Here is a 27711-nt window from a genome sequence, read left to right on the forward strand (position 1 = left end):
GATGCAAAGTCATCCTCTACCATGTAGGCAACAAAAAAATAAATTTTTACATTTATTTTTATTCCCTAAAAAAACAGATTCAAGCTGAGTACATTCATTAGAATTAGAATTTAGATTCAAATAACATTTGTATTCTCATGTACTAATAATATATTTGTATATATGGCAGAAAGTCCAGTTACCTGTGCATAAAAGTACCAAACAGTCGGATGGTTGCATCTCCCTGAGCCTGGTTCTACAGAATAATGTCTATACTTTCACCACCTCTGCCAATGGTTACACCCTCATGTAGTAAAGAGGGGTCCCTAAAATGTGGTCCTAAATAACTGTAGATTTTGTTTGTCTGTGGTTATTTAGATATTAGTTGGTCACTGAAATATTTTATTTGGGTGGGTTGCCATAAAATCTTGCAGAGACATAGAAGCTCACCAGAGGATGAGGTGCAATTACTTTTTGGTCTCCTGATTTTTTTTTTTTATCTGATTGCACCACACTATTGATATTTCTGTATTTGTAATGAAATAACTCAAATTTTTTCTTTAATATAGCCTGCCATGGAATTTGATACAGAAGTGTATGTTCCCCTTAATCTTTCATACCTGACCAATACTTGTTGTGTGTTGGCCTACAAATGCTCACTTTCATCATTTAAGTTTATTGCATATATTTGTCTGACACCATGCACAGAAGTATTGTTCTAGTGCTACATGAATAGGCCATTAAATTAAGGTAAAGGAAACCTTATGTGTGTTAACATTGTCACTGATTTTAGCATTTAGAGAAAAGTGCTCCCTAACTGGAATACAGATGCTAGCTAGCAGCTAGCAAAAAAAAAATAGCTACTGAATTCCTTTAAAGAGATTAAATGATTAACATTTCTGTGTCTTCCTTGACCTCATATAGTCTCTGTAAGGGATGCTTAGAGTAGGTACTGTACATTCATTCTGGGGATTAGAAACAAGACTTAGACCACACGCTGCAGCTATGTTCTCCCCTTTTATCTGAGCCCTCTAGCCGATGCTAACAGAGGTGTTTAGGGCAGAGAGGGCGCACCAAGCTCCATTTGTGACGTCAACAAAAGGCTGCACTAGTCTCAGGATGCCACATGCCAAATTTGACGGCGATTAATTAAATTCCGAAGAAAGCAGGCGGGTCCTAAGACATTTCAGTTCTGAAAAGTGTTGGCATCTGCCGCAGCTGCAGCAATTCTGACAAAGACAGATAGGAGACGTTTTAAACAAATTTAAACAAGCTGCCGTCTTGTGCAGCTGAGCAGCCGAATAAATCTGCCTTTAAAAAACCCAAATAATACAGCATTTCACTGTCGCAAAATGCCATCAGTGGAGAAAATGGGTAAATAATAGAGCTCTTTCAGAGTGTCCATGGAGATAAACAGAGGAGTGTCATAGAACAGTACAGTAACTATTGAGGATTTACCTCCCGCTTATTGTGATCAACCATCTGTTGCTGAGCCTTGAGAGCTGCACTCTAATTTGATTTGTGTGCTAGAAACAGCTGGCAAATATTGTTATTGCATTTTCTTCCATTTAGAGTGCATAGGTGTTGACAGAGCAGAGCAATAATGTGAAAATTAATATACAAATTACCTCGTGATGATATTAATCAAAGACACACTTCTTTGCAACAGTGTCAACCAGAAGACAACCACAATTCCATTAGTTGCCATTTAAGATGGTGTGTTTTTTTTAATGATCAATACATCTGCAATAATTGTCCCAACAGTGCCATCCTGAAAGTCAACAGCAGCAGAACGCAGACGCATTTCCTCTATGAGCATGTTCTTCGTCTAGTCCCATTTTCATGTTTGTTTGTTTTTTTATCTCAAGAGTCCTTTTAAATAGAGTGGTCACTAAACCTCACTGACCTCTAGTCTCTGACCTTGAGAAGTGATAACCATGCTGTTTTCAAAAGCATTGCAGTTTGGATACAGTGTCGCTGCATACGCTTATACACTCTGCTGTTGGAGACGTTCTTAATGAGAGACGAGAGTCACAAGAAGGGAAGATGGGCTGTGAAAAAAGTGGAATGGAGACATTCAAAGAAAAGTATTAGAGTGAAAAATGGTGCTGCATTTTGTGCAGGCGTGTGTGTGGGGGGGGTTATGTGTGTCTTTGAGAGACCCGAAGAGGAGCTGATGAGTCTCTAACAAGCAGCTTCATCAGAGTGAGGAATGAGCTGCCAAGCAGGATCTTTCTTTTGACCTACCTTGGAGAGCAGCGGCTGGATGGATGGACAGATGGGTGGATAAATGGATGGAGAAAGACAGAACAGAGAGAAATAGGGAGAGGATCTACTGAAGTGCAGTGCAGAGGCTCCTTTCTTCATTGCATGTCAAGGCAGTGTCTGTGTGCCGGGAGACAATCACTTATCTCCTTGCTCTGATCCCACAGTCACAACTTGAAGCACCACCAGTACACAGGCAATGACCAGGGAAATGATGCAGCAGACATGATGGATAAAGAGGATGCACACTGCTGCTTTTGGCACCATGTCAGCAATACCTCGTCCAATAACTTGTCCGGTGAAAGGCAGATTCCAGTTTGGAGAAGTAGTTAAGGTGAACCTTTATGTACCTGAAAATTGTATTTAACCTTTTTTTTTTCCCGTGGATGAAATATTAACTAAATGTCAATGTGATTTCGTTTTTCCAATATATTTATTTTTTCTTTGAAGAGAGATTTTCTCTGGCAGCTGCTTTTGCTCTCTCCCTCTCCTTCCCTCTCTCACTCCATCACAGAGCTCAGTGCATGCACTGCCATTAGTATGCACACTAAGTTCAGTCTCGATTTGATGTGCAGCCACATGATTTCACAGTCCACCCCGGTGGCACAGATCAAATTTACAGGTATGTAGAAGCAAGACTGATGAGGAGATTCAGGTTTTCATTTTATCTCTACATAAGGTTTTCACAGTTACAGTGCTGTAAAAAGCTCAAATACACACACCCAGTATGTGAACACTATGTGTTAATGTTCATGCAATCATTCTAAAACCGTTTGGTCTTTTGCCACAGTACCAACATATTATTCAAATTTGGGGGCAACAAGAATACAAAAAGCATGAAAAACTGTTTTCTAAGCTTTTATCTAGTCTGTCTGTTTCTTTGCACAAAGACTCCTAGTCAGTGAGAATGACCTTGAGAATCGAATGTAGCCACGAGTTCAAAACAAGTCATGATTCTAATCTCTATAATTAATGGCTACAAGAGGCTGTGTCATTCATTACAGCTGATATTTAATCTCATAGACAGGGAATATTTTCTGTCAGTGAATCAAAGCATGTTTCAATTCATGAATGATTCTTGTAGAGGACTGCTTTGGGAGATGAAGTACCCACTCTCACTCCAATAGGGAAGCGCAAAAGTTAGAGCTTTTGCTTTACACCGGCTTCATTCAGCAAGTCAATTCAGTCAGTTTCCACGAGAAACTAAAAACCTTTAATTGCAAGATTATCTCTGCACATGCATAAAACACAGTATTCATATGAAAATACTCAAAAGTATACAAGCATTGATTCAAAAAGATGTCAATAGTTGGGAAAGTTTCTGTGGGGAAGCAGAGTAAGCCTCAGCCCATCATCTTTGGGCAACAAATCATCTCACTTATTGCTCTGCTACATGACTTATTTTCTGCGTTGTGGCGTCAACAATAGAAATGGATGATACCGAAGCAGCTCTCCCACTTGCGTTACCACATCAAGATGTTATCTCCCGCTTAAAAGCTTATCAAGCAAACAGTAATGATGCTGAGTGACTGAATTGTGTGTTTTGATGGATATCGCTGTGAGTAATCTGACACCAAATTGTGTTCCACTTCTCATATTGTGCCGATTTCAGAGCCTGCAAACAACCGCGCTGCCCTTCTCTGCTAATTCGTAACCTGCCCCCCCCCCCCCCGATCTCTCAGCTCACTTATCGTCATTTGTCATAGCTTTGAATTTTTTTTCCCCACAGGTAGAGAAATGGGTTGAAAACCCATTTTAGAGCTCTGTGACAGAAAAATAGATCATCATTGTCCGATTTCTGTTTGGCCCACAGTTAATCTGTTGTACAGTGTGTACCGTGCTGTACTTTCAATAGTCTCTATTTTGCTCCAGTGATAGGACTGAAAACCTGTCTCTGAAGTTTGTGCTAAGCTTTTATAAGAAGGATAATTAGCATCTACAGTAGAAAGGAAAATCATAAAGGATGATGAGTATTAACAGTGGGGACTCCTTTCATCGTACAATTTTCACACAGTGGCTACAATTACTTTAATCACTACAGTGGTGAATGTAAGGAGAAGGCATTTTCTTTATGATACTCCGTCTACCGGAAATATGTGTTCTGCTGAAAAATAATAATACTAATAACGATGATAACATGTCACATGATGTAACATGATGTAACTTTTCACAAGGTAAAAGTTGACTTTTGCTTTTACTAAATAGCCATGCTCGAATGCAGGGAGAAAAGCTGACGCAGAGGGAAATGTTTTCCACATTATCAGACAGGCAGTGTTTTTGCTACAAGACATTTACATAATTACTCTTTGTTGGACACACAAACTTAATAGGATGGCCAGATATCTGTTGTTGACAGTCAAGTCAAAATGTTAAAAACTGATAAAACAATGAGGAAAAAAAAACAATGATAATAAAATATTGGCGTAAACACGACTGCTCTGTAATCCTGACCATACCAATACAGTATAACCAAAAATATGATATGATGATATAAATAACAGATTTCTCGTTTTTAATTTATCAAGTTTTCAATTTTCACCTCAGTATGAAAAAGTAAAATAAAAAGTAACACCTACAGTTATTTATTCAGAAAACTGTCAGCAGTAAAATTGGTGTGAGTTTATGGCCTGTCATCTACAAGCAGGTATGGAAAAAACCGCTGTTACCGTAGTAACTTAAAAAAAAGAAAAAGAAAGAAAGAAAAACCCGATGGTGAATTGTAGCTCTTAGTGACAGCTTCATGCTCCTGTGTTTTTCATAGTCCACACACTCTCTTGTCCTTGCTGCCACCATGATCAAGGTCAGCAGCTAAATGCCAATTCTGACATCGTTACTCTGCATTGTCATTCAGAAGAGAAGTGGTTAGCACATTGATTTTTTTTTTTCCTCTTTTGCTCTAAGACTGTCACATGGAAATTGGTCTGTGTAAAAATGATCAGTGTTCTGCTATACAATTATCACCTTACCAATGTATCATTTAAAAAAGGCAATATTTATTTAATAATGGGTATAATGGGCTAAATTACTTGTCAGGCAATGGTGCTGGAGCTCAATAGCAAACACAAGCTCTGGCTTGTAGAACATGTGAAAGAGCAGCAAGCAGTTGTTCATAGATTCAAATGAATGAAATACATGGAATTGATGGTGCAAGCATGCCGGTAAGAAGGTGGACTTATGCAAAATCATACAAAGCCCATATTGCTCAGTTTCATGAACAGTGGGCAGATTATTTGCACAGCAAAGTGCCATTTTTCTGCATACGCTACTCTGGGAATTTTTGCATGCATCCATAATTTGATGTTAAGTGCCTGCTGATGCATTATGCAGATTAGATAATGCATTATGTGTAATTCAAGCAGACCTTAACTGAACCCAGGATGACATTCAAGGTCCTCATGCAGAAATCCGGATATGGCGTGATTGCTGGTTCGGCCAGCTACCGTCTTCTCTGCATCACACCTCCTCCACTGCTCATTGTGTGTCACGCAGTATTCAAAATAGACCTCTTGACCGACAGCAGGTGCACCCTGTGTTCTATAAAACAATCCCACATCGAGTTTTGCAACTTTACTTTCAGCAGTTTTCTTTCTTTTCCTTTTTTGGAAGAGGTGAACTGAAACTTATGGTCTGCTTTCAGGCCATTCTGCAGGGATCATGGCATCCAATTGTTTTGTCTGGGTAATGCCGCTTTTTGAAGGCTACTCTATGGTGCTGTTCAAAAAGGCAGTTTTGTGATTTTGAATGGACAATTTAGTTGCTCATTTCACCATCCGACTCTCATTTAGAGTGAGCAGTGACCTGTGTCATATGGACACTGAATGGAGGTCAGGCACCGCTAACTGTACTGCTGGGTGCAGTAAAAGACAGAGAGGCACAGCTACACCTGCGGGCCTAGACTCCACGGTCGTGTTGACTTGTAATGACATAGGTTTAGACACATGCAAGGGACACAACTGACGAGAGGAATAAACTGAGAAACACAATGTGATAAAGCAAGGTTTGCTGACTTGATCCAATGCATTTTTTCACAGGCATGTAAACACAGTAAATTTTGTGCAATAGCGTTTCTGGCACAGCTCTGTACTATTTCTGGCTTCACCCTCCTGTCATGGAAATAAGATAAGCAAGGTATAAGTGAAGAAATGCCAACCATCTCTGCCCTTCTCCTTGCAAAATATGAGTACCGTGTAAGAGAGTATCCGCCAAAGATATGCACACACCTGAAAGACCAGAAGTAGGCTACATTCTGCATATATTTACCATAATCACTTCCCCCTTTTTCATCAATCTGTGAGGTAACTTTTCACAACTTTTAATGTGTTTCCTTCTGAGATTTTAGTTTATTTTTTTTGCCTTTTCTTTTTTTAACTACCAGCTATTAGTTTTCATTGCTTTTCTCAACAACCATGTGGGTAATAAAAGCTTGAATTGACATTTAGGCTATAACGGTTGTCAGCCATCCCTGTAGTACCCACCCCCCTCCCCCTTCGCTGGGGTTGAGCTTGGCAGTGGGTCTTCTTGCGGCGGTCCATGACACGGAGAGTTATATATGCCAGGGTATTACAGAGCCCTTCTTAATCCGGTTTGTCATGCTGCTCCCTCCGGAGTGGGGTAATTTCATGGTGCTGAACTGGTATTGATAGAGCCTTGGTAAATGAGGCACGCAGCAATCGTTAACTTTAATAACCATAAAGATGTGAGCATTGGAGTCATACAGGCCCACGAGAGGAAACCCATACAGGTGATTAAGAATCGACCTGGGCCGTGGCCAGCATGCACCTTGCATCTCGTATTTGTACTAATGGAATTACCTGTTAAAGATGTCAAGACTATTACCACCAATGGTGCAATTGCTGCAATATACTTTTCCTATTCAGTAAACTGGAGCCTATCTCGGTGCACTCATGCATGAAGAATGTCTGTCTGTTAAAGCAGAGTGCATTAGATATGTTTATTTCTATTTTTTCCTTAGGTTTCTACTCATTTATCAAACTCCATCCATATACAGTTTCTGTAAATTCAACCTGTGGTGGAGTGGTATTCAGTATTCTGTGAGGACATAGCTAGACTTAGGAGTAAGCCATACCAGCAGAGGGGAAAAAACAGCATTCATTCATGTGACTCCAGTATAACTGGGTCAGTGGTTCTGTCAGTCAGCTCGAGCTCTAGAGCACCCCCCCCCCCCCCCCCCCCCCCTGTTTGCTACCCCTCTGTCCCTCACGTTTGTGGTAGCTCCAGGCGAGACTATAGCTGCAATGCCCACTTGTTTGTCTTCTCCCATTACTGTGGGTTATGCTGCCTCAGGAGGAAAGTGAAATCCAGGCCACAGACGGGTCAGTGAAAACCAGCCAAAAGCCTTCAGACTGGCTGAGGTCAGACAAACTATACGGATCACTGCAATAGGGGCTGATGGGCACTTGATAAATGGTGAATGCACTCCAGCTCCTGATGCATCAGTGACACATAGGTCAAAATGGTTTTAGACTGGAAAAACAATGGTCAACAATGCCTCAGATTAATTTCTCATAATTTTGCTTCATAAAAGGTTCCAAAGCTGGAAATACTCCAACTGCTCCAACATCTTGAAGCCTGGCTTCTTGAGGCAACTTTTATTATTCATTGGTAAAAGTCTTATTGGTTTTCTAAGAAAGTTACTAGGGCTCAGGCATGGAAGTATGAGGTGCATTCAAATGGTTCCATGACTGGGATTATAAAAAGTAAAAGACATTTCTAATTTAAATGTAGCTGCTCTGCCTTTGGATGTAAGGCTGTGCAGCTACAGTATAAACCATTCGCAGTGCTCCTAACAGCACAATCATCAACATACTGGTGAGGAACCAGCTGTGATTGTGAGGCCCATGAAAGACCAGCCATCATATCACTTACATGTTCCATAAGGTGTGTTTAAACGTTACCCTAAGTCAACTAAACTTGATGTTTAAGCAACGAAAAGAAATTCTGCTGAGCGTCATTAAACATATATGCAGAGGGACAGCTGGCCCACAGCTACTTTGATGCCATTGTTTCTTCAAACAAGTCATTAATATACTCACTTTTTCTTTATTTCCCGAAGAACATAAAACTAATCGTGACAAAGCATATTTTGAACTTTTAAATCTAATGAAATGCATCTGATTGAAAACTGCGCATCAGAAGCTTTTGGTTTTTTGTTTTTTAAAAGGAGGTCATTTTCCATTATGTATGATTTGACTGAAAGAAAAGTTGACAGACACTAACTTGACAAACAATCTGCTGCTTAATAAAACTTTGTGAGGGTTTGAATTGACTTCTCTGGCTCACAGTACAAGGTAACTTTGTTCACTTGTGAGGAAAAAAATAAGTCGACTGCAAGAGTCTCAATTTGTCCTCCAAATGTGCATCATTTTCAGCGCTAATTTAAAATGCTGCTCTCACTCTGCTTCATAAATGCAAACTGGGTCTCAAATTTACATTTTAGCTCTACATGCATCTACATTTATTTACTGACAAAGGGAACCATAATTCCTTTTGCCACCTGAGATGTAAATTGACAATTAAAAGTTCTGAGACTGTGGATAGCTGTCAGTTACCCAGAAGCACCAGTGAACAACAACAACAACAAGCTAAGGAAAACGAAAGAACTGCAAGAAAATTGTGGTTGATGCAACACCTGCCTGACAAAACAAAATAGGGGCTCTGGCACGCAAGCCGAAGCAGCAAGTGTGTGCTGATTAAGTTGTTATGATGAGTCCTTGAGAAGCTTAAGGGACTGCCGTGTCCCTTCACTGGGCCATATGTTATTACTTAATAACTGTAGCAACGAGAAAAGCAGTGCAAGAGAGAGATCAAGAGAGCTTGAGAAAGAGGAGGTGACAGAAATGCTTTGCTGATGGTGAGCCGGTGATTACTGCTCTTTGCCGCTGCATAGATTACAGTTGTCGAACTGCAGCTGAGCAAAGGTGTAGTGTAAAGAGGGGTTTTTTTTTTTTCATCTGGTGCTGACATTGTTACAAGTACCTTAATTTTTCTGTCAAAAAATTTCTAATTCAGTGTGATCAAAAGGCTGTCAGTTGCCAGCTTTCTTTGTCACTCTGAATATAAAAAGCAACTGTCACTTCCTGTGAACTTGAAGCCTTTAGGTGTTGCAAAATAAGCTGTCATGCTGCTGTGACCTTGAGAATACGCACAGCAAGACAGTGATCCATCTATCTACTCTATGGGTTTAAAGCAGCCAAAGTTTTGGCTCCTTTTTAAGCCTTGGTATTAGACAGATGTTTTTAAACTATATCAATATATTTTCAAAACATTTATGGTCACATAGTTTGATATTGCACTACATTTCTTTCTTAAAGCCCTTGCTTACATGCAACTCGGATCTCACTCGACGTCTGACCTGGCACAGGGAAACACGATAGGGGTCCACACTGCCAAAAAACATGGTTAATAAAATGAAAATAGTTTAATTACTTTAAAATTGTTCACACTTTTAAAGGTCAGATAGTGTGCAACAAAACCATGTTATTTGTAAAGAACAGCAGAAACACATACCATTCATAAGTGAAAGCACTTCAAATGTTTTTTCACCAATTACGTCAACAATGCCATAAAGTACAGTGTGTTAAATTTTGTTCCCAGTTGACAGCCTTTAGTGCTTTTGTTGCTTATAAACACTCAACAATGAAATTATATATAGTGAGATATACAGATATATATTTATTGTCTAGCTTGTAAGCTACGTAGTCAAGCTACATAGAAATCTGTTCATTTAAAAAAAAAAAAAAAACCTGCTGTGATCTGTAAATCTGGGGTTTCATGTTTACATGTCATACTTTAATGTTGGTGTTTCCAGTGATAATCTCCAAAAAACGCATGCCTGTAATTATAAAAGAGACATTTAAGAGGCATAGTACTGTACATGTATTGATCTCTGTGGTCAGTTAATTTAAGGTCCCAGCTGTAATACACATTGTACTTTACCGGATTCACATCCTGTCTCTCGATCTAAATTCACTCCTCATTTAACCTCAAACTGTCGCATTCATAGTAATTCATTTATATTTTAAATAAACAGTCACACAGTCCAAAGCCATGTAATTAGTGGGGTTAGGTTAATTGGTGATTCCAAATTGCCTGTAGCTGTGAGTGTGCATGGTTGTCTGTCTTTGTGTGTTAGCCCTGCGTCAGAGTGCCAACCCGTCCAGGGTGTATCCTGCCTCTTGCCCTATGGTAGCTGGGATAGGCTCCAGCCCCCTGTGACCCTGATAAGGGCCATGAATGAACGCATTGAATGAATGAAAGAATGAATTGTCATCAGTTAAGCTATGTTTCTGTCATATTTAAATACTTTTTTAAAAACATAGAAGTTAATAATGGCTGTATGTGTGATGATGTTCGCTCAAAGTTTCATTCGTACTGGCCCACCAGATATATACACATCCATACGCTGCGATCATTATAGTAAGGTAAATGTTGTCTGTGTTATGTGCCATTTTTTTGGTGTAATCTTTTCCACCTCTGTCAGGCACACACAGGGTGGATGGAAAAGAAGACTAGTTAATGAATGATAATGAATTCTTGTTCCTGTTGCCTCTGTTTCTTGTGATATTTGAGTTTTAGTTTCTGTTTTGTGTTTTATCCAGTTCAATATTAATATTGAGATCCCTCCGTGTTTCTCTGTGCCTTTCTGTTGCGCATTCTTTCATTGTGAATATTTATTTTCATCTTTCATGTCTCCTTGTGTCAGTTATTATTTGTTCATTTTCTGTTTTACTGTGACAGTTTTTACTGTGAGCTATGAGTCAATTTGAGCCTGCCTCCAGCGTCCTGCCTTTGGGTCCACACCTCTACACCCTCCACAACTACACTTGGCTTTATAAGTGCATTAACCTTTCATGTAAAAACTTGATGAGTGTAATTTTCGACACCACCTGTTCAAAAAGCTTAGACATGTGGACATTTTCAGGTGCTTGTAACCCTGTGTTGTACATGCCACATAACAGACTGTTACAAACACCCCCAAACAAAAGCTGCCTGTATGGACCCAACTAGCTAATGTTACAGGTGCTGCTGTGGAAAACAAAATTTAGTATATATTGTGCCCTGAATTAAAAATGACATTTATTTAGTTTGAAAAAAGAGAGTAAGGATATGAATAAAGAAGAGAATAAGGAGCACTGAAAAGATAAAAATATGATTTGGCTGATTTGCATCTATATCCTGACTTTGGGAAGACACCGTTTCACCACTGCAAACTCGGCAACTGAATCATCCACAAACCTAGAGAAAAGTTTGTTTTTCCTTTTTTAATGTTTCCCTGTCTTAAAGATTGTAGCATCTGACATATGGCTTTAAGCTGCAACCAAAATGGACAAAAAACTCTACTTGGTAGAAAAATACCTTGATTTATACCATTATATAATTTATTACCATTCAGCCTAAAATAACAAAATGTGATTGATTGATTGAGTTATATGTATTTTTTGGCTTATATCAAACGGCCATACTCCTTCTAAACCATCTGTTTTTAGAAGAGAGTACCCAACATTAAAGTCTTTTCTCTTCTGAAATTGAACATGAAATATAAGTAATAAAATAGAACTTATAATCCCCAATTATTAATTTGTCCATCAGGGAAATAATTACAATATCTCATAACAGACGATATGAGATATTAAAAATTATTTTCTCCAGCAGTAAGCTTGAGGTCTTCATCTGTGACAGGAGTTATTTTATGCTGTTTGACAGATGATGCAACCCACAGTCCATTTCTGCAGAAAGTAAACAGGGAGTCAGTTTTGACCGGTTTTTACTTGTGGATTATTTCTGGCACTGTAACATTACACAAGCATTAGAAACTCAGGTTAAATCAGACTAATGAGAAGGTTTAGGCTTGATTAACACTCAACACCATTCTCCAATATAGTCTTAAAGACACTAGTTATTTTAGAAGCATTAAGGCTACTCATGACTTATAACACAGAATACACAGTAGGAGTCAATCTCTAAACTATAGCTTCTCGCTGAAAAGAATATCTGATGTACTAACTTGGTGCATTTATACTGTATATCTGTAAAAAGTTATTTTATAGTTAACTTCAGAGTGGTTTCCACAAACATAAACTTTGATAACCAGAGGAAAAAAACTCTGATATGATCTATGGCTTCTTACCTTGCACTCCCATTCCTACTTCTCATATATATCTCTACTTTTTACAGCCTTCCTTCATTAACACCTCCTAATTGGCCATTGGGCTAAGCTGAAAACAATGAAGCATTGATTTCCTTAAACATAATCACCTCATCCACTCATTTAATGACTGCTGTCACTGTAGGCTGCCGAGAGAAAAATGACCGGTCAATGGTCCCATCGATACCCTTCACCTTCCTTCACCAAAGGCTAGAGTGCACTGCCACCCACTCCATCTTTGCAGTTTGTTTTAACCCCTTTAGTTGCCTGACAGGCTCCAAGCACTGCATCCATCACAACCACAGTCTTAAGTTGTTCTGATCCCACATTGCACCAGAACACACACTGATTACTACTGTGCACGTGAGCAGAATAAATCTGTTATGAAATACCACACAATATATGCATCAAGACACAAACCACCAAATTTAAATGAAGATAATAGATGGTCGTTAACCTCACTCTGAGCTCTTAGTTACCTGAATGGCAATATGGCTTGTCCAAATGGCCATTTGTTGTCTAAGTGGCACTAGTGACTGGCCCAGAAGAGTAATGAAGCTGCTCTCTCCTCCACATACCAGATGCTTCATCGTGATCATGCTTACTGTTGAGCTGGGGGATTGCTGGAACTCGCACCAAAACATGCTTGTGTGCATGTTAGGGATGTTTGTTCAGTATGTTCTCTTAGAAATGAATATGGTAAACATAAAACACTAAATGTCTTATAGTCTTTCACAGGTCTAAAACACACATCCATATTCCACCAACATCACTTGTTGTCATTTTGTTTTTGTCTGCTTTCCTTTTTGTTTTGCTTTGCTTTGTCAATCAAATGCCTTCGCTGTATTGCTGGTAATTTTGTCAGTCATACTATATTTTGTGTACCACATTAAAAAAAATCACAGTAATGCACTGTCCTTCCAGACAACAATTACATTTTAATTTATTTTACTGAAGGTGCAAAACATCTGTGAGAGCCAAAAGCGTGTTATATACTATACTATGGATTTTTATTACAAGCAACTGATAACGCTCAGATTTTCATCTGAGTTAACATATCTTCAAAATTCATCAACTAATTAATTGGGCAAAAGTTTCTAATGCATCCTGCCCTCATGGTGAAACAGCTGTCAAGATGATTCTTTCCAACATCTGTCCAGGGCTGGACTTTTCTAAACAAATCCCAAAGACAAAATGTAAAAATATGATCATACAGCACTGCCTCATTGGTCATTAAAAACCAAGTATGTATGATTATAGCTGACTTGCATGGGTATGACAGTTTAAAGTCTACAAAGAAAGCTTACAACATTTAGATTGGCACTCTGCAACAGTTCACGTCCAGCTGTTTTTTAATCTATGACCAGAATTGTTGGTTCATTGGCACTCTGTCTGTTTAGTCAGCTAAATAGTAACCATATTCAATTCAATTCAATTCAATTTTATTTATATAGCCCCAAATCACAACAACAGTCGCCTCAAGGCGCTTTATATTGTACAGTAGATCCTACAATAATAGATACAGAGAAAAACCCAACAATCATATGACCCCCTATGAGCAAGCACTTTGGCGACAGTGGGAAGGGAAAACTCCCTTTTAACAGGAAGAAACTTCCGGCAGAACCAGGCTCAGGGAGGGGCGGCCATCTGCTGCGACCGGTTGGGGTGAGAGAAGGAAAACAGGATAAAGACATGCTGTGGAAGAGAGCCAGAGATTAATAACAGATATAATTCAATGAAGAGAGGTCTATTAACACATAGTGAGTGAGAAAGGTGACTGGAAAGGAAAAACTCAGCGCATCATGGGAATCCCCCGGCAGCCTACGTCTATTGCAGCATAACTAAGGGAGGATTCAGGGTCACCTGGTCCAGCCCTAACTATATGCTTTAGCAAAAAGGAAAGTTTTAAGCCTAATCTTAAAAGTAGAGACAGTGTCTGTCTCCCGAATCCAAACGGGAAGTTGGTTCCACAGAAGAGGAACAGTAGAATGGAACCTCCAATTCTACTTTTAAATACTCCATAACTATATATAAATTCCATTTGTATAAAAGCTGCCTTCATGATCTCATTATGCAACTTAATCTCTGCTGCTGCTGACTTCCTAAGCTGAACTGTAACTTGTACAAAAGCAAAGTTCAACATCAACAGGATGTCTTTCAATTGGCTTCACTTGGCAGTTGGGATAAGCAGACACAAAAAGGTGGTTATCAGATTGAATCTTACAGATTAAAATTGTTATTCCATTCTGCGTAATAGGCCTACAGATTTAGTTCTTATTCTTTCAGCTGCAGTGATATTGAACAGCCTGGGAGAAAGTAAAGACTAAATAATCTATAAAAACAGAATTCAAGGGTAGGATCTACATGCAAATTTAAATTAAGGACAAAAAGTAAAAATAGGCGTTCTGTTTTAGGATCATACATTAAGTCTTATGGAACAATAAAATTGTATTTGCAGCCAACATGAAAAAAAAAAAAACCTTGCACACATGCACAGGGAATAGAGTTCCTGCTAATAATCTGTATTTATTACTGATGCTCATCAGGGAAGACAAAAACTGTAGATCCTTTAGACCATCTTGCTAGGATTGATCTTCCGGGAATGATGATGCCGTTGTTTTCTAAAGAACTGTTTAGTCCTTAGGTTGGGATTTTGGACCTGTTAATCCCTAATCTGTGCTGGAGCAGGTTAGGACTGCAGCACAAGTTACCATGGCGATGTACGATCTACATGATACTGAAAACCCAGAGTTAATCCTGACATTACCTCACTAAGCCCAAATCCTGCTTTGTGGTTCCTGTGGCCTTGCATGTTCATGGCTCTCCTTGATGTTGTGCTATTATTTATTTCAGACTTTCTTCCCTCCTCAGGTGCTCAATTTGTTTGTTTGTTTTGTATTGGTTTCCATGATTAAATGAAACCGTATAACCATTTGGGATAAGTGGTCCATTTCCTTACCTAACAAAGTCACAAAGTGGAGAAACAATGAATTTTAACTGTACTTCCACTGAACAACTAAGTCCAGTGACACAGATCAAGATCATTCTCATCACATTCAAATAAGAGATGTGAATATGTTAGGGTTTACTTTTGGGAGTACCTTGTCAGAGGTTTTCCATTGAAAGTCTGGTAACCTGCAGATCATGTATCGTATTATTGGTGTGGGGATTCAGCCCAATTCAATATTCTATGACGCAACATTAAATCCTCTCTTATCTAGTGATCTGCTTTGACTTAAAAGTAAGTCCGCAGGTCAGGAAACTCTCACTAAAATATTCAACAAGGCAACACATTGTGAGGATTGGGGTTTTAGCAGACTCGAGGGATTGTTCTCCTCACTTTTATAGTCTGTGTTCTGCTTCCTCCTGCCTAGAAATATCAAGACAACAAGCACGGAGAGAGTGACATTAATTCTGCACGACAGCGCGGTCCAGCAGGACTGCAAATGTTTGCCTTTTAATCCAGATCTCATCGGCCTTTGGTCTGGCCAAGGCAGACATTGATGGGAATGGGAGAAGAAAACTGTTGCCAAACTTGTCTAGGCTGCTGGGAACTCAGTTCTGTAATTCATGATCCGAGCCATTTCAAACATTTGCACAACCAGCCCGGCCAGAGACACGCACACACCGGTGATTGTCATGCCAGCAGAAGCAAGTGCATCGTCTGAGCGCAGCAGGATGTCCTCTTTAAAAAGCCATATCGGCCACAAAATAATGCGCAGACAAGATTAAATGTGGCATTTGGTTGTCTCCCTCTCTTTCTGCACTCTATCTGTTCTATTCTGGATATTGGAGAGAATAAGTTAAACTCTCCTCTCCTCTCCCCTTGTCCTGGGATGAGCTCCAGTTTAATTGCTGGACGCTGGTGTCTGTTGTGGTGCCTGTCAAAAGAAGATAAAGAGTTTTTCCTGGGGCGTAAGGAAAAGGGAGAGCAGTGATGGAGGGCCTCGCTCCTGCAGCTCCGCTGGCTGCATTAGCCCCACGCTTTATAATTGTGTGAAGGGGGCACTTCCAGTGGCTCTCTCATTACTCACCGGTATGCCAAGTCCCTGGTATCCAGACACACCTTGTCCTCTAGCTTTCTCTTTCTGTCTGTCTCACTCATTTTAGGATGTCCCTCAGCTCCATCACCCCCTCAGCCTCCCTATTGTTATTTTGACCTACTACTGCTATTGGTGCTTATCACCTTCGCTTTCAACAGACATACCCCTTTGTCAGACTGGGACCTATTGTTCAGCAGTTGCTATGACTGATGTCACCTATACTTTGGAGTTAATGCTTTAGTGTACTATTGCCTATTATTGTGTTGGCACAGTCATCAGCGTCAATCATGTGCTGATTGGAATGAAGTGAGAACAGTCAGCACCAAGTAAGATGCAATTAGATGGCGTTATTGAGATGCCTTGAGGGCTAATTTTCTTCATATACTTATGGTAGAAGTACCCAGTGATTGTATTGCAGCTCCCTACACAGGATGTCCCGAAATCCATCTTTTATTTGCATTGCTGTTGCTCGTTTGTGATTTTAAGTTCAAACTGCAGTGAGTTAAGGACACTTATTACATGGTTGCTTCAGATAGTTTACTGTTAAACGTTTCTTATTAACGTCTCACATTTACTGAGAGTGTGTCTTTTCAATCTCTCTCCAGAGGGTGGTACGTGCGAGGTGATTGCTGCCCACCGATGCTGTAACAAGAATCGTATTGAGGAGCGCTCTCAGACAGTCAAGTGCTCCTGTTTACCGGGGAAAGTGGCCGGGACGACACGCAACAAACCCTCCTGTGTGGATGGTGAGAACATCTAACGTGTTTTAAACTTATCTATAAATGCTTCTCTGAGAGACAGTCCTTGTCCGTCTGATACCTGTTCTAGCAGATATACTACTACCTGTGCTCTCCCAGTATAAATGACATCCAGAGACAGTACAGAGAGCATGTGTCCTACATGTGTGGCATTTCAGTCAGACAGCTCACGTTTGAAACGACTGCTTTCTTACAGGGGGAGAATACAAATATGATGCAAATAGAGAGTGAAGAGTAAACAAACCCCTTAGCCAACAGGTGGATGCTGGGGTAGTGCAGGGGTTGAAAGAGCAGGATGCAATGCAGGGCAGGTGCGGCACTGACGCGTCAGAGGGAGCGACAGGAAAATTCTGGGGCTTGATTAGACTGCCAATTTGGGGGATTTGGCACGAAAAGAGTGAGGCATGTTAATGTGCATGACATAGTGCAGCTCAGGTTGCCTGCCTCGCCTAGCTGACAGGATCTGCTTCATTTTGCAGCAACATATTTGTGGTACTCACATTATTCTCTGGTGAAGATTTTTTGTTCAAAAAGTAAAAATGCCACAGTCAGTATCAGCCAAGTTAGGAGATTAACAAATTTAGTTTGCAGAATTATATCACATTAAAAGTTACAAATTTCATATAAAAATTCAACTTTAGATATAAATCCACTACTTTATGTTAGACCACATAAGAGGAGGCGGATGACTGACTGATTAAAGTTCTGTATTTTTACTGAAGTAAAAGGATAAATATACAGTTTCTACATAATTTTTTTTAATTGTGAGAACTGGCTATTATTACTTAAGAAAACTTCTGTTACTGAACTTTACTTATACATACAAAAGTCGTTTCAAATGTGAGATTTACCATCTCAAGTCTGACTCAGGCTTTAATAAACACTTCAGATGAAGGCATACAGTATATTCAAACACAATTTCTCCACTCTCAAATGACAAAACTATGTTTAACTATTAAGAACCCAGTAGTGCAGTGCTGCTGGGCATCGCGGGAGCTGGACGATGATCCAGTTGGCCTGCAGAACACCTAAATGGAGAGAAATTTGCAGATCGCATTGCCCAAGGCATCTCAGACTGACGGAAATGAATAACTAATAAACAGAAGTCAGGGAAGCTCCAGGCTAGTGCACTTGAATTACCTCAGTCGAGAAAAACAATCAGGCATCGGCAGCTCCATGGAGAGAAAAAGGGGAAAAAAGCTGACAGGAAATCACAAGTCTGCTGAGACAGAACTGTGATGCCCCTTAATTCAACGCAGCTCATTTGTGGCTCCTCAGTTTCGATCTTTTCACCTTCACCTTCAGCTACGATCAAAGTCATGTGTCTGGCCTCCCGCAAAGAAGTGACACCAAAATATCTTCATTAAATTACAACGGGGGGCCAGACAGGCATGGACAGTGGGCCTCACAAGATTAGTCAGCCACAGCTGAAACTCAGAAAGATCTTTGGATATGAAATGGAGCCACTCCTCTGCAGCATCTAGCAGACAAGGCAATCATTTTATATTAATGCAGATTCTTTCCCTTTTTTTTCCTATCCAAGGCCTGCAGCGTACAATACCTGAAAACCTTAATGTCAGACTGAGACCTTTCGTTACCGGCAACTACAAATTACACCCTAGACCTTAAGATAGAAAATGTTAGCTGAATGCAGTGTAAAATGTGAATACAACTTCAGGTTTTTGGGGGAGGTTTTTTGTAGTAGTTGTTTTTTTTTTACACCGAGATGAGGAAATCCAAAGTTTTCCACCAAAGCTGGACAAAGATATAATTTTTGTTTTTTTAAAAAAGTACAGACTGAGACACAGGGGTGAAGAAGAGGGGCTGGTGTAAACACTTCATGCCTCTGTGCTTCAAGCTCCCACAGTGAGAGAATCCTTGTTGTTAGTGTATTGATTAACAAGCACTTACAGAAGAGGTGGTGATAAAAAATGGAAATGACAAGTCACTGAGCTGCACTGCTACAATATTGAGCATCGCTGCCCCTTTTGAGTGGTAGTGACCTGACCTTTTAATAATTTTACTTCCTTTATCTTGCCTCGCCTCCCTACTTGGATAATTTTCACCTGCTTGAAAGTGAATCCGGCTCAGTGTTATTTATTTAACACCTACCAGGGGATAAAGGCTGAAGGGCACGCAAAATAATTATGTGATTATTCATAAGAGCTCATTTGCAGTCAGAAGTGTCAGGTTCTGACAAACAAACACCATTAAATTGAGCTTTTTATTTCTTTTTCAAGTGTGACACTGGAAGGAGGAGGTCACTTCGTTCAAGAGTGTCGATTATCTGGAAAAGCTACACCTGAAAGTTGCGTGTTTGTCAACTTGCCCCAGCGGGCTTCCAGTGCACTATGTGAGGGATTATAGACTTGTGGAGTCAGTGGCCTGTCCCTTCAGCATTGCACCAGCCTGGCCCAGATGGAGCTTTCTCCCCAGGTCCTCATGTTATTAATGTTCCATCCAGTTGAGGAACGATGTTGCTCATCTTGCCACCCCCTGGGGGACACCTCCTGTCACTGTACCATACACAGGTTATATATCCACAAAAAAAAAAATCCAAAAAAACATAATAACATATAAAAAGAATAGCTAGTGTTCTGATATAATAAGTCAAAACCTTTAGAGGTCATTTGGTCTGGACACACATACAAAGCCCGGAGGAATGAACACTTCCTTATTTTTAGCCAAATTTGCAGAAACAGGCAGTCTCTCTGGCGCTCTGTATTATTGGTCATTAGCGTCAAACTCCAGCATCAAAGCCCACAGTGAAGATCAGTCCCATTGTCAAGTGTTTACTGACTTGTGGAGAGGGGCTACATGGGGTTATCTCAGTTGCTACTGGTAACTGTTGTGGCTGTTAATAATATATGGGGAAGTGAGGACAGCTTGCGTCACGCTCACTGGGGGTCTACTGTCAGATTATCCTCATAGTGGGAATTGATTATTAGTTTTGACAAGGAGAATTATGTCCCAGTTATGTCAGGGCCAACGAAGCTCCAAGTGAAGAACATCCCTTTTAACAAGTCAAACGCTCATATCTCTCCAGCCTCACCGGACCAATCACATGCACTCAGATTAGGAGCTCATCACTGCACCGCTGCCTTTATCCCCGTGTATGAGACAAGTAAGCCCTCAGCCGCAGCACCCGAGTACACACTTACATATGCACCCATTTAATAAACACATGCATGCTGACGCCTAATTATGCATACGTGTGTATTGTCGTGTCGCCGCTGTAGCGGTACACTCATTCAGCGGGAGACGCACCCAGATGCCCGCTCGCTGCTGATCACTGGTGGGGAATGAACCCTTCTGTTTGGCTGCAGGCGTGTAGAGTCGAGCATAACAGGTTGTCATGGTACATTAGAGATACATCCTGGGGGGGACTACCTGAGGGAAGGGACAGTAAGTGCTGAAGTTTTTCTCTTTTTTTCACATACTTTGTGAATTGAATAAAATCTTTTTTTTAGTAAACACAGTAGATTAACATGGATACTTTGATACACTCTTAAATCAATAGCATCTTCTCACAAGCACGGCTGGTGTCAATATAAGCAGGAAGGTGGTTGTTTTCCAAACAGAGTACATCCATGTTGGCAAAGGTTGTCCTACAAAAAAATAGCCAATGAGGACTGACTACTACACGTGGTTGCATGGACGGCAAAGTCCAACCTGATGACACCCAAGAACAGCAAAGTCTTCCCGTTATAAAATCTCAGCTCCCACAGTTCAGGTCTCACTGTTTCACAGACCTCCTGCTACTGTAATTGTATGTGGTTGCCAAGACACGAACCTGCTGCAGATAGAGCCTGAGGGTATGGACAGAAGGAGCATATTAGAGTGTACTGTACAACAAAAACAGCTTTCTCTTGCTATAACGCACACAAGGCAAGACTAACAAACACTGAAATCCTCCTGGGTCAAAAAAAGATGTTTTTTTCCGGGAGGGGGGAGTGAAGATAATGATTGCGAAGAACATTTTCTCCTCCACTGTTGTCACATCCCACTGAGCTCTCACAGCACTGATGATGTGATTAGGCTCTAACCTGTAACCTGCAAGGAAAAGCATCTGACCCTGAGCTGAGGTTTAAAGGTCACTGTAGTTTTCTTCCTTCTCTAACCACTTCTCTCAGCTTTTTTAAGCAACATGGCATCGCCTTCCTTGGTCTCACTATCAGAGTAACAAGTCCACAGTGAGCTGAGAGAAGGGACCCACAGCAAGATCTATGTCACCTGTGTGGGAGCAGAGTTGGATTTTTACCCACATAAAGAAATGGAAATAAAAATATACACGTTCACAGACAGAACCACGGAGTTACACTTACTGCACATTTAAGTTAAGACACATGGAAATGAAATATTTAGATACTGCATTGCTTGTAAAATAGAGTACTGATAGTGAGTGGAAGTTATTAAATACTGTAATTTAATGCCAGTTATGTCATAAATGGAGTAGTTTTAACCAGCATTACTCTGTAATACCGGCCCAGCACCTGCCAGTATTTCTGTGTTAGGCTTTTATGGATGTTTGTACTTGTAACTGTGAGGTTTCCAGTTTCACTTGACTGGTGAAATGGAGGCGCATCATAGAAAAATAGTTTGCAGCATTTATGAGAATTAATTTGAGTTTTAAAACACGTGCTGAGAATAAAAATATGGAGACCCTGGACTTTTGGTCTGCAGGTGCTGCTGAGCCAGGGTGTCCATTACAAATTCAGAAATTCAGTAAAGCTATGATTAGAAAGCTAAACAATATTTTCTGAATAGCTAATCAAATCTTGGCTCTCTCTTTTCAGAGAGGGGCAAAGATTAATGTAGAATAATGACTATCTGAAGCTGGCCTCAGGTTCAGGGGTTCAAGTCTCAATCCTTGCATAATTATACAATTGCTTCATTTGTTTCATGCTCCTGTGACCCTTCCAGTACTTTACTGTGGCAAAATCCTTGCATTTATAACTCCGTCTCATTAAGATGAAAGCGGGTCCTTTTAATTCTTTGAACGTGAGTGGGGGATAATTTGATCGACTGTTTGCTTGTGTGCATGATTATATGAACGGATGATTGATTGGACCTTTGTTTTGTTAATAGGTGAATATTCAGGGCACTTGAAGAGCACTGGTTAACTTAGATAAAGGGAAAAACACACACACACTCAAAATACCGGATGCCATCGCATTACAGATAGATCACGCTGCCCAAACTGCAGATGCAACCTTACAAAATAGTGTCAAAATTTAAAGTCTAATTGTTTTCTTGCTCAGATTTTGATTGAAGGTTATTTAAGTTACTCATCTGTGGGGGGGGAAACCCACTTGACATCACTGGAAAGCTGCCGTTTTGCTGTGATTAATTTTATAGAAGTCTACCAAGTGAGTCCAAGTTAAAAAACATTAACTATTCATTGAACCTACAGACACGTATTCACATTTTGACACCAACAGAGATCAATTCTCTTCCTCATTCGTCAAGGTGTTCAAACATTCTGCTACGTGGCAGGGACGTGTCAGCAAGTTCAATCCATCACAGAACCCGCTAACAGTGATCTGACAGATGCACTTGTAAAAAGGTCCATCGCTTCATGTTTTTCAATCAATTCAAGTCCCATTCTCAGTTGTTTGTCTATCAAAGCTAAAGACTCCAGCTTGCTACATCGCTGACATCTTGAATCAAACACCCTTCCTGTCCGTGTGTTGATTATTCGAAGACCATCTGTTATCGCTGACACCCTAATGCAGCTATTTTATGGTAATATGTGAGGATGGTTTTAATTTGTAATGGTGCTTTAAATCACATTCAGCGCCTTCATCTTGTAAACAGATGGATCTGAAAATTAATGGATGGCCACCAAGGAGGATTTCGGACAGTGGCCCAGCATAAGTCCCCCCCTCCTCACTCCTCTTCACTCCCCAACCATCACAGAGGAGGAGTAAAGTTTGCTGATGTTGGAACAAAGGTTATACCCTCTATGCTGACGACTGCACAGAGAGCAGTTAAGTAAAACGACTGCTGGAGGTCAGTGGTCACCAGAGAGTGATGCATGGATCCCAGCCCAGAGATCCCTCTTCTCCATTGGTCAAGGTCAAAGCCAGATGTCCTGGCCAGTGCACAGCCGTGTACATGTAGTGTCTGTGTTCCCACTGGGCTTGGGACTGTCTATTTTTTCTTTGTGCTACTGGTGTAAAGACATGTCATTAAGAGCGCTTTCTGAGGTTTTCTTGAGCCATTGTTGTTCTCATACAGTGAAAAAGATACTGATGGCAATAATAAATTAAAGCATGAATGTTAATAAGATGTATTTCATAGTCACTGCTCATTAAATTTTTACTTTTATTGCAAGATGAGAAGCTGTCAAGATGTTAATTAAGATTATGATAAAGTGCCTTTTTAAGAGATGGTGACTCTTCCACATCAGGTGGTCTGTGCGGTGGAATAACTATACCAATATACTTTTTACCACAGCCCTGCACCACTGCTTCAGTTTGCTGATATGCTGATATGTTTTAGCACTCTCTTTGGCTGACAAATTAATTTTGAAGCTAAAGAATGGCGAAAGATACTTAAAATTATAACTTGAAGCAGTTGTTGGTGACTGTGAATACTCCTCATCCAAGGCTCAACAAACAGAACAGAATGGTTGAGCATGCTAGGGAGTGAAAAATAACAAAGAGTACCAACAACAAGGCCATGAAAAAAAATACATGCCTAAGGTACCACGAACATCGACATCTATGTAGTTTTTTGGTAATTATTTTTCTAATACCTCAATCCTTACATATTATATATACTTATGTAGTAGCTGATCTCAAAACAAAGGTAACATTACATGTCCATTACATGTACATCGTTTATAAATGCATTTTTAATCAACAGCATAGATACACCCAAAAATGGAAGCATTCTCTCTATGTTCAATCACTGTACCTATTTCTTCACTGAAGGTTTCAATATACATTATTTTAGAGCATAATTGGCTTTAAAACAGTAATCTGTTGTAAAATGAGATGCACAGATGTGAGCATAGACAATTTCTGTCTCCTTGAAAACACACATAAACACACACATAAAAGATAATTCTGACCGCTGAAGGTTACACTGGAAGTTCAATACGCAGAATGATGTTTGTAATGTAACAACATGGAAATTATTGAGTGAAAGGGGCTTTTTTAAAGTTAAAAATAAAGATATGCAATAGGTTGTCCAAGTTCAGTATGTAAACCCGTTGCTTTCATGTGTAGTTTCAATCAAGTTCAATCTAAAACAAGTAAGGGTCATTTTAAGTTAATGTTACAAGAACATCAGAGTTCAAATGAAAAGCACAGATTTTAGCATTAAAAAGTCTTGTACAGAAGAGCTTACAATGAAGCAACTAAATAAACAAACAAACTGAAGGTGGAAGGAAAGGTCAATAATATGCAGTACTTTGAGCCACCCATTTCTTTATATTGCTAGGAAAATCGGAAATGCATGTAGCAGTTTGTTGATATGCAAACATACATGGAAGTACCTTAAGGCAAAAACAGAGTTTCTACAAGTCTAAGAAGCTCAGCGCCGAGGAGGCATACATGACTGATGGTGTTTTTTCTATTCAGGAATGCGTTTACTGGAGTGGCAGTGTGTTTGGGATTGTTGTCATGCTGAAAAATGAAGTACTTACCAGTCAGATACTTCCCGGATGGTATTACATGGTTGGTCAAAATCTGATCATACTTTTGTGCATTAATATTTCCATCAGTTTTGACCAGATCTCCAACACGACTGGATGAAATGCAATCCCAAACCATTACAGAACCTCCACCATGTTTTCAGTGTTGGGCAAGTTACTTTGAAAAAGTAATTAATTATAAACCTCACATGTCTAAATTTACAGTTATGTTTGCATTTTGACATACTGTATTAACACCACTGATCTAAAATCTAACAAAAAAACATAACATCCAAGTAGAAAAAGTTATATTTTTTACTGTAACAACCACAAACAGGTTTAATGAATCCTATTTCAACTTTTTTTTTTCAACTTTAAATGCAAATATAAATTGTAAAGTTTTAAATCCTATGCACAAGTTTTGCAAACAAAGTTATTTGTAGCCATACCTTTCACCTTTTTTTTAATAACTATTTCAAACTATTTACAGAACAAACAGGTGTTCTGCATTAAATAAGATGCCACACAAATTATTTGTGCCACTCCAAAAAAAGAATTACTGTCCACTATAAAGGAGAACATCACAGCCTGATATCTGCAGGTCTGACAACAGGAGATGTATCACTCCTCCTGTTTTCTACCGTTTAACACTGTAATCTGCCTTTGGTGGCTTTTTGGCAGCACCTGTAACATTCAGCAGTCGCCTCATTGTTCTGACACACAACACAAAAGTATACACTACACTATACACAAAGTACACAAGACAACACACTAACTACACACTCCAAACACGCTAAACGTCACAAATCTCTCACATCTCTCAAAACTCGTGCGCTCTCTCTTTTTTGCGCTCTCTTTCTTTCTCTCTCTCGCCGTCTATCCTAAAACTTCCCCCTCTTCCTAAACAATCAAATGTCATGTTGCCATATCATTTTTTGATTGGTCGACATGGTATATTTTTTCACCAACACGAAAGGGCTGTTTTTTGTTTTGTTTTTTTTATTTTTTGGTCATAAGCAGAGAGTGCTTGCTAGCGCTGTCCTTAGACAGTAAACGTGATGAAACTATTGAGGAAAAAATGCCGCGTATATTGTTTATCATGACTCTGGTTTTACGTGGCCTATCAACACAATTTAAAAACTGGTAAATATCACCTTGCTGCTTTGTCATCTTAAAGTGGTCATGTGATTGGCTTATCACAACTACTTTATTCTTCCTCAGTCAAACAGCAGCACTCATGCGATTGTTTTGCCCCTTAGCTCCAGCTGTTGTGCCAAAAAGTGATTGCCGCCCGCGGGAGCGCGCGCAGCTGCTTAAAGCTGTAGCGCCCAGATTGCTTACGTAGCTCAGCTACTTCCGTGCAACTGATATAAGGTGCGGTAAGCAGAAGACAGCTTCAACCGTCTGTTTGTTGAAAAATAGTAACCACATTTTCTTGTTAGTAACGGTAACAGCGTTATAACGATAGAAATAGAAATAGATTACTCATTACTGAAAAAAATAACGCTGTTACTTATAACGCTGTTATTCCCATCACTGAATGTTTTACAGGTGGCTGTAGACACTCACTGTTGTACCTCTCTCCTGATATATATATATATAAATATTGATGACAAATTTTGATTAGTCTCTCAGTTACACCTGTTGCCACTGATTTTCAGTCAAATTTTTGTGTAATTTGACATACATCAGCTTTTTCTACTTGTTTCCCTTCCTGAAGCATGGCTTCTTGATAGCAACCCTTCAGCTGAGACCATTTCTGCTGAAGCTTAACTGAACAGTAAGTAGACCAACTGAAGGGTCAGATGCATCTCTCAGACTTTCCCATATTGATCTTATGTAGATTTTTAGTCCTGCTGCGTCATTGTTCGTCCTCTACAACTTTCATCAAAAATTTTTAAGAACCCACTGCACACCATGACAATATATGCCAGGTTTTCAGCTAATACCTCTTTACCTCTACTTGTTGTTTCAAAAACACTATTTTATGCCTGTCCAACTGTTTGATCTTTGGCATTTTTCCTAGGTTCAACTAAAGAATGGAAAGAAATTATGTGTTTTTGTGACAGGTAACAGAGTGACTAAGATACAATTTAAGTGTCTGTTACACACTACACTGATTCAGTCCCTGAACAAGGTGCTTTATTTATTCTTGAGTGATTCATAGATTAAGGTTAAGTAACTTAACAAGCAAACAAAAAACAGGCAAAGAAAATCTTCTAAAAATGGTACAATGAGTGAAAAAGCTGCCAATGTCCAAAGAAAAACTTTGCCCTTCAGGAAACCCAGTAAAGACCACTTTAAGAATTGCAATAAAGTCTGGCTCCCTGAAAGCAAAAGGCAAATAAATGATGGGTGGCTTAAGACTTTTGACAGTACTGTATATAAAACAATGATTTGTGGGATAAACTGAAACTTATAGATGGATTTCAAAGTAAACCAAGTCCTCATCTGACAATGACAGGCTGGCAAGACCCTGATTCAATCAGCTTCTTTCTGAAAATGTTCTTTAATTTGGCAAAATATAAAAAATGAGGGGTAGCTTAAGACTTTTGTACAGTACTGAAAATGAGGCCTCATATCAGTGTTACTGACACACTCAAATGCTGCAAACAAAGTGGTAAATGTTCTTCAATATAATAACCATTTACAAATTAGCAAAAAAAATAATTAATAATCAACAAGTAACAGGTGCGAACAGTCAGCTAGAATTATGGCTCTTCCCTAATTATAAACACTGCATATTTTTACATTAGTCGTTAATAAAGTGGACTGGTACACGCATAGTGCTTTTCTGCTCCAGCTGTGTGCTCAAACTGCTGTCTTCCACAAGCCTCATTCACCTATTTCCATAACACT

At 39.6% G+C, this 27711-nt stretch overlaps 1 protein-coding gene across 5 annotated transcripts in view; it reads left to right on the forward strand.

The window, feature by feature from the left end:
- The window catches only part of LOC134628020 (chemokine-like protein TAFA-1), a 113121-nt gene that overhangs the window by 72844 nt on the left and 12566 nt on the right, over window positions 1-27711 (forward strand). For all 5 annotated transcript variants that reach the window (XR_010093941.1, XR_010093940.1, XM_063474599.1 and 2 more), the window contains exon 3: window positions 17058-17198. Coding sequence is in view for 3 of the 5 variants with exons in the window: in XM_063474599.1 (XP_063330669.1) it covers window positions 17058-17198 (141 nt within the window). In the remaining 2 variants the exon portion in view is untranslated. The remainder of the gene's footprint in view (window positions 1-17057; window positions 17199-27711) is intronic.

The sequence above is a fragment of the Pelmatolapia mariae genome, linkage group LG5, assembly GCF_036321145.2.
Source record: "Pelmatolapia mariae isolate MD_Pm_ZW linkage group LG5, Pm_UMD_F_2, whole genome shotgun sequence".
Lineage (NCBI taxonomy): Eukaryota > Metazoa > Chordata > Actinopteri > Cichliformes > Cichlidae > Pelmatolapia > Pelmatolapia mariae.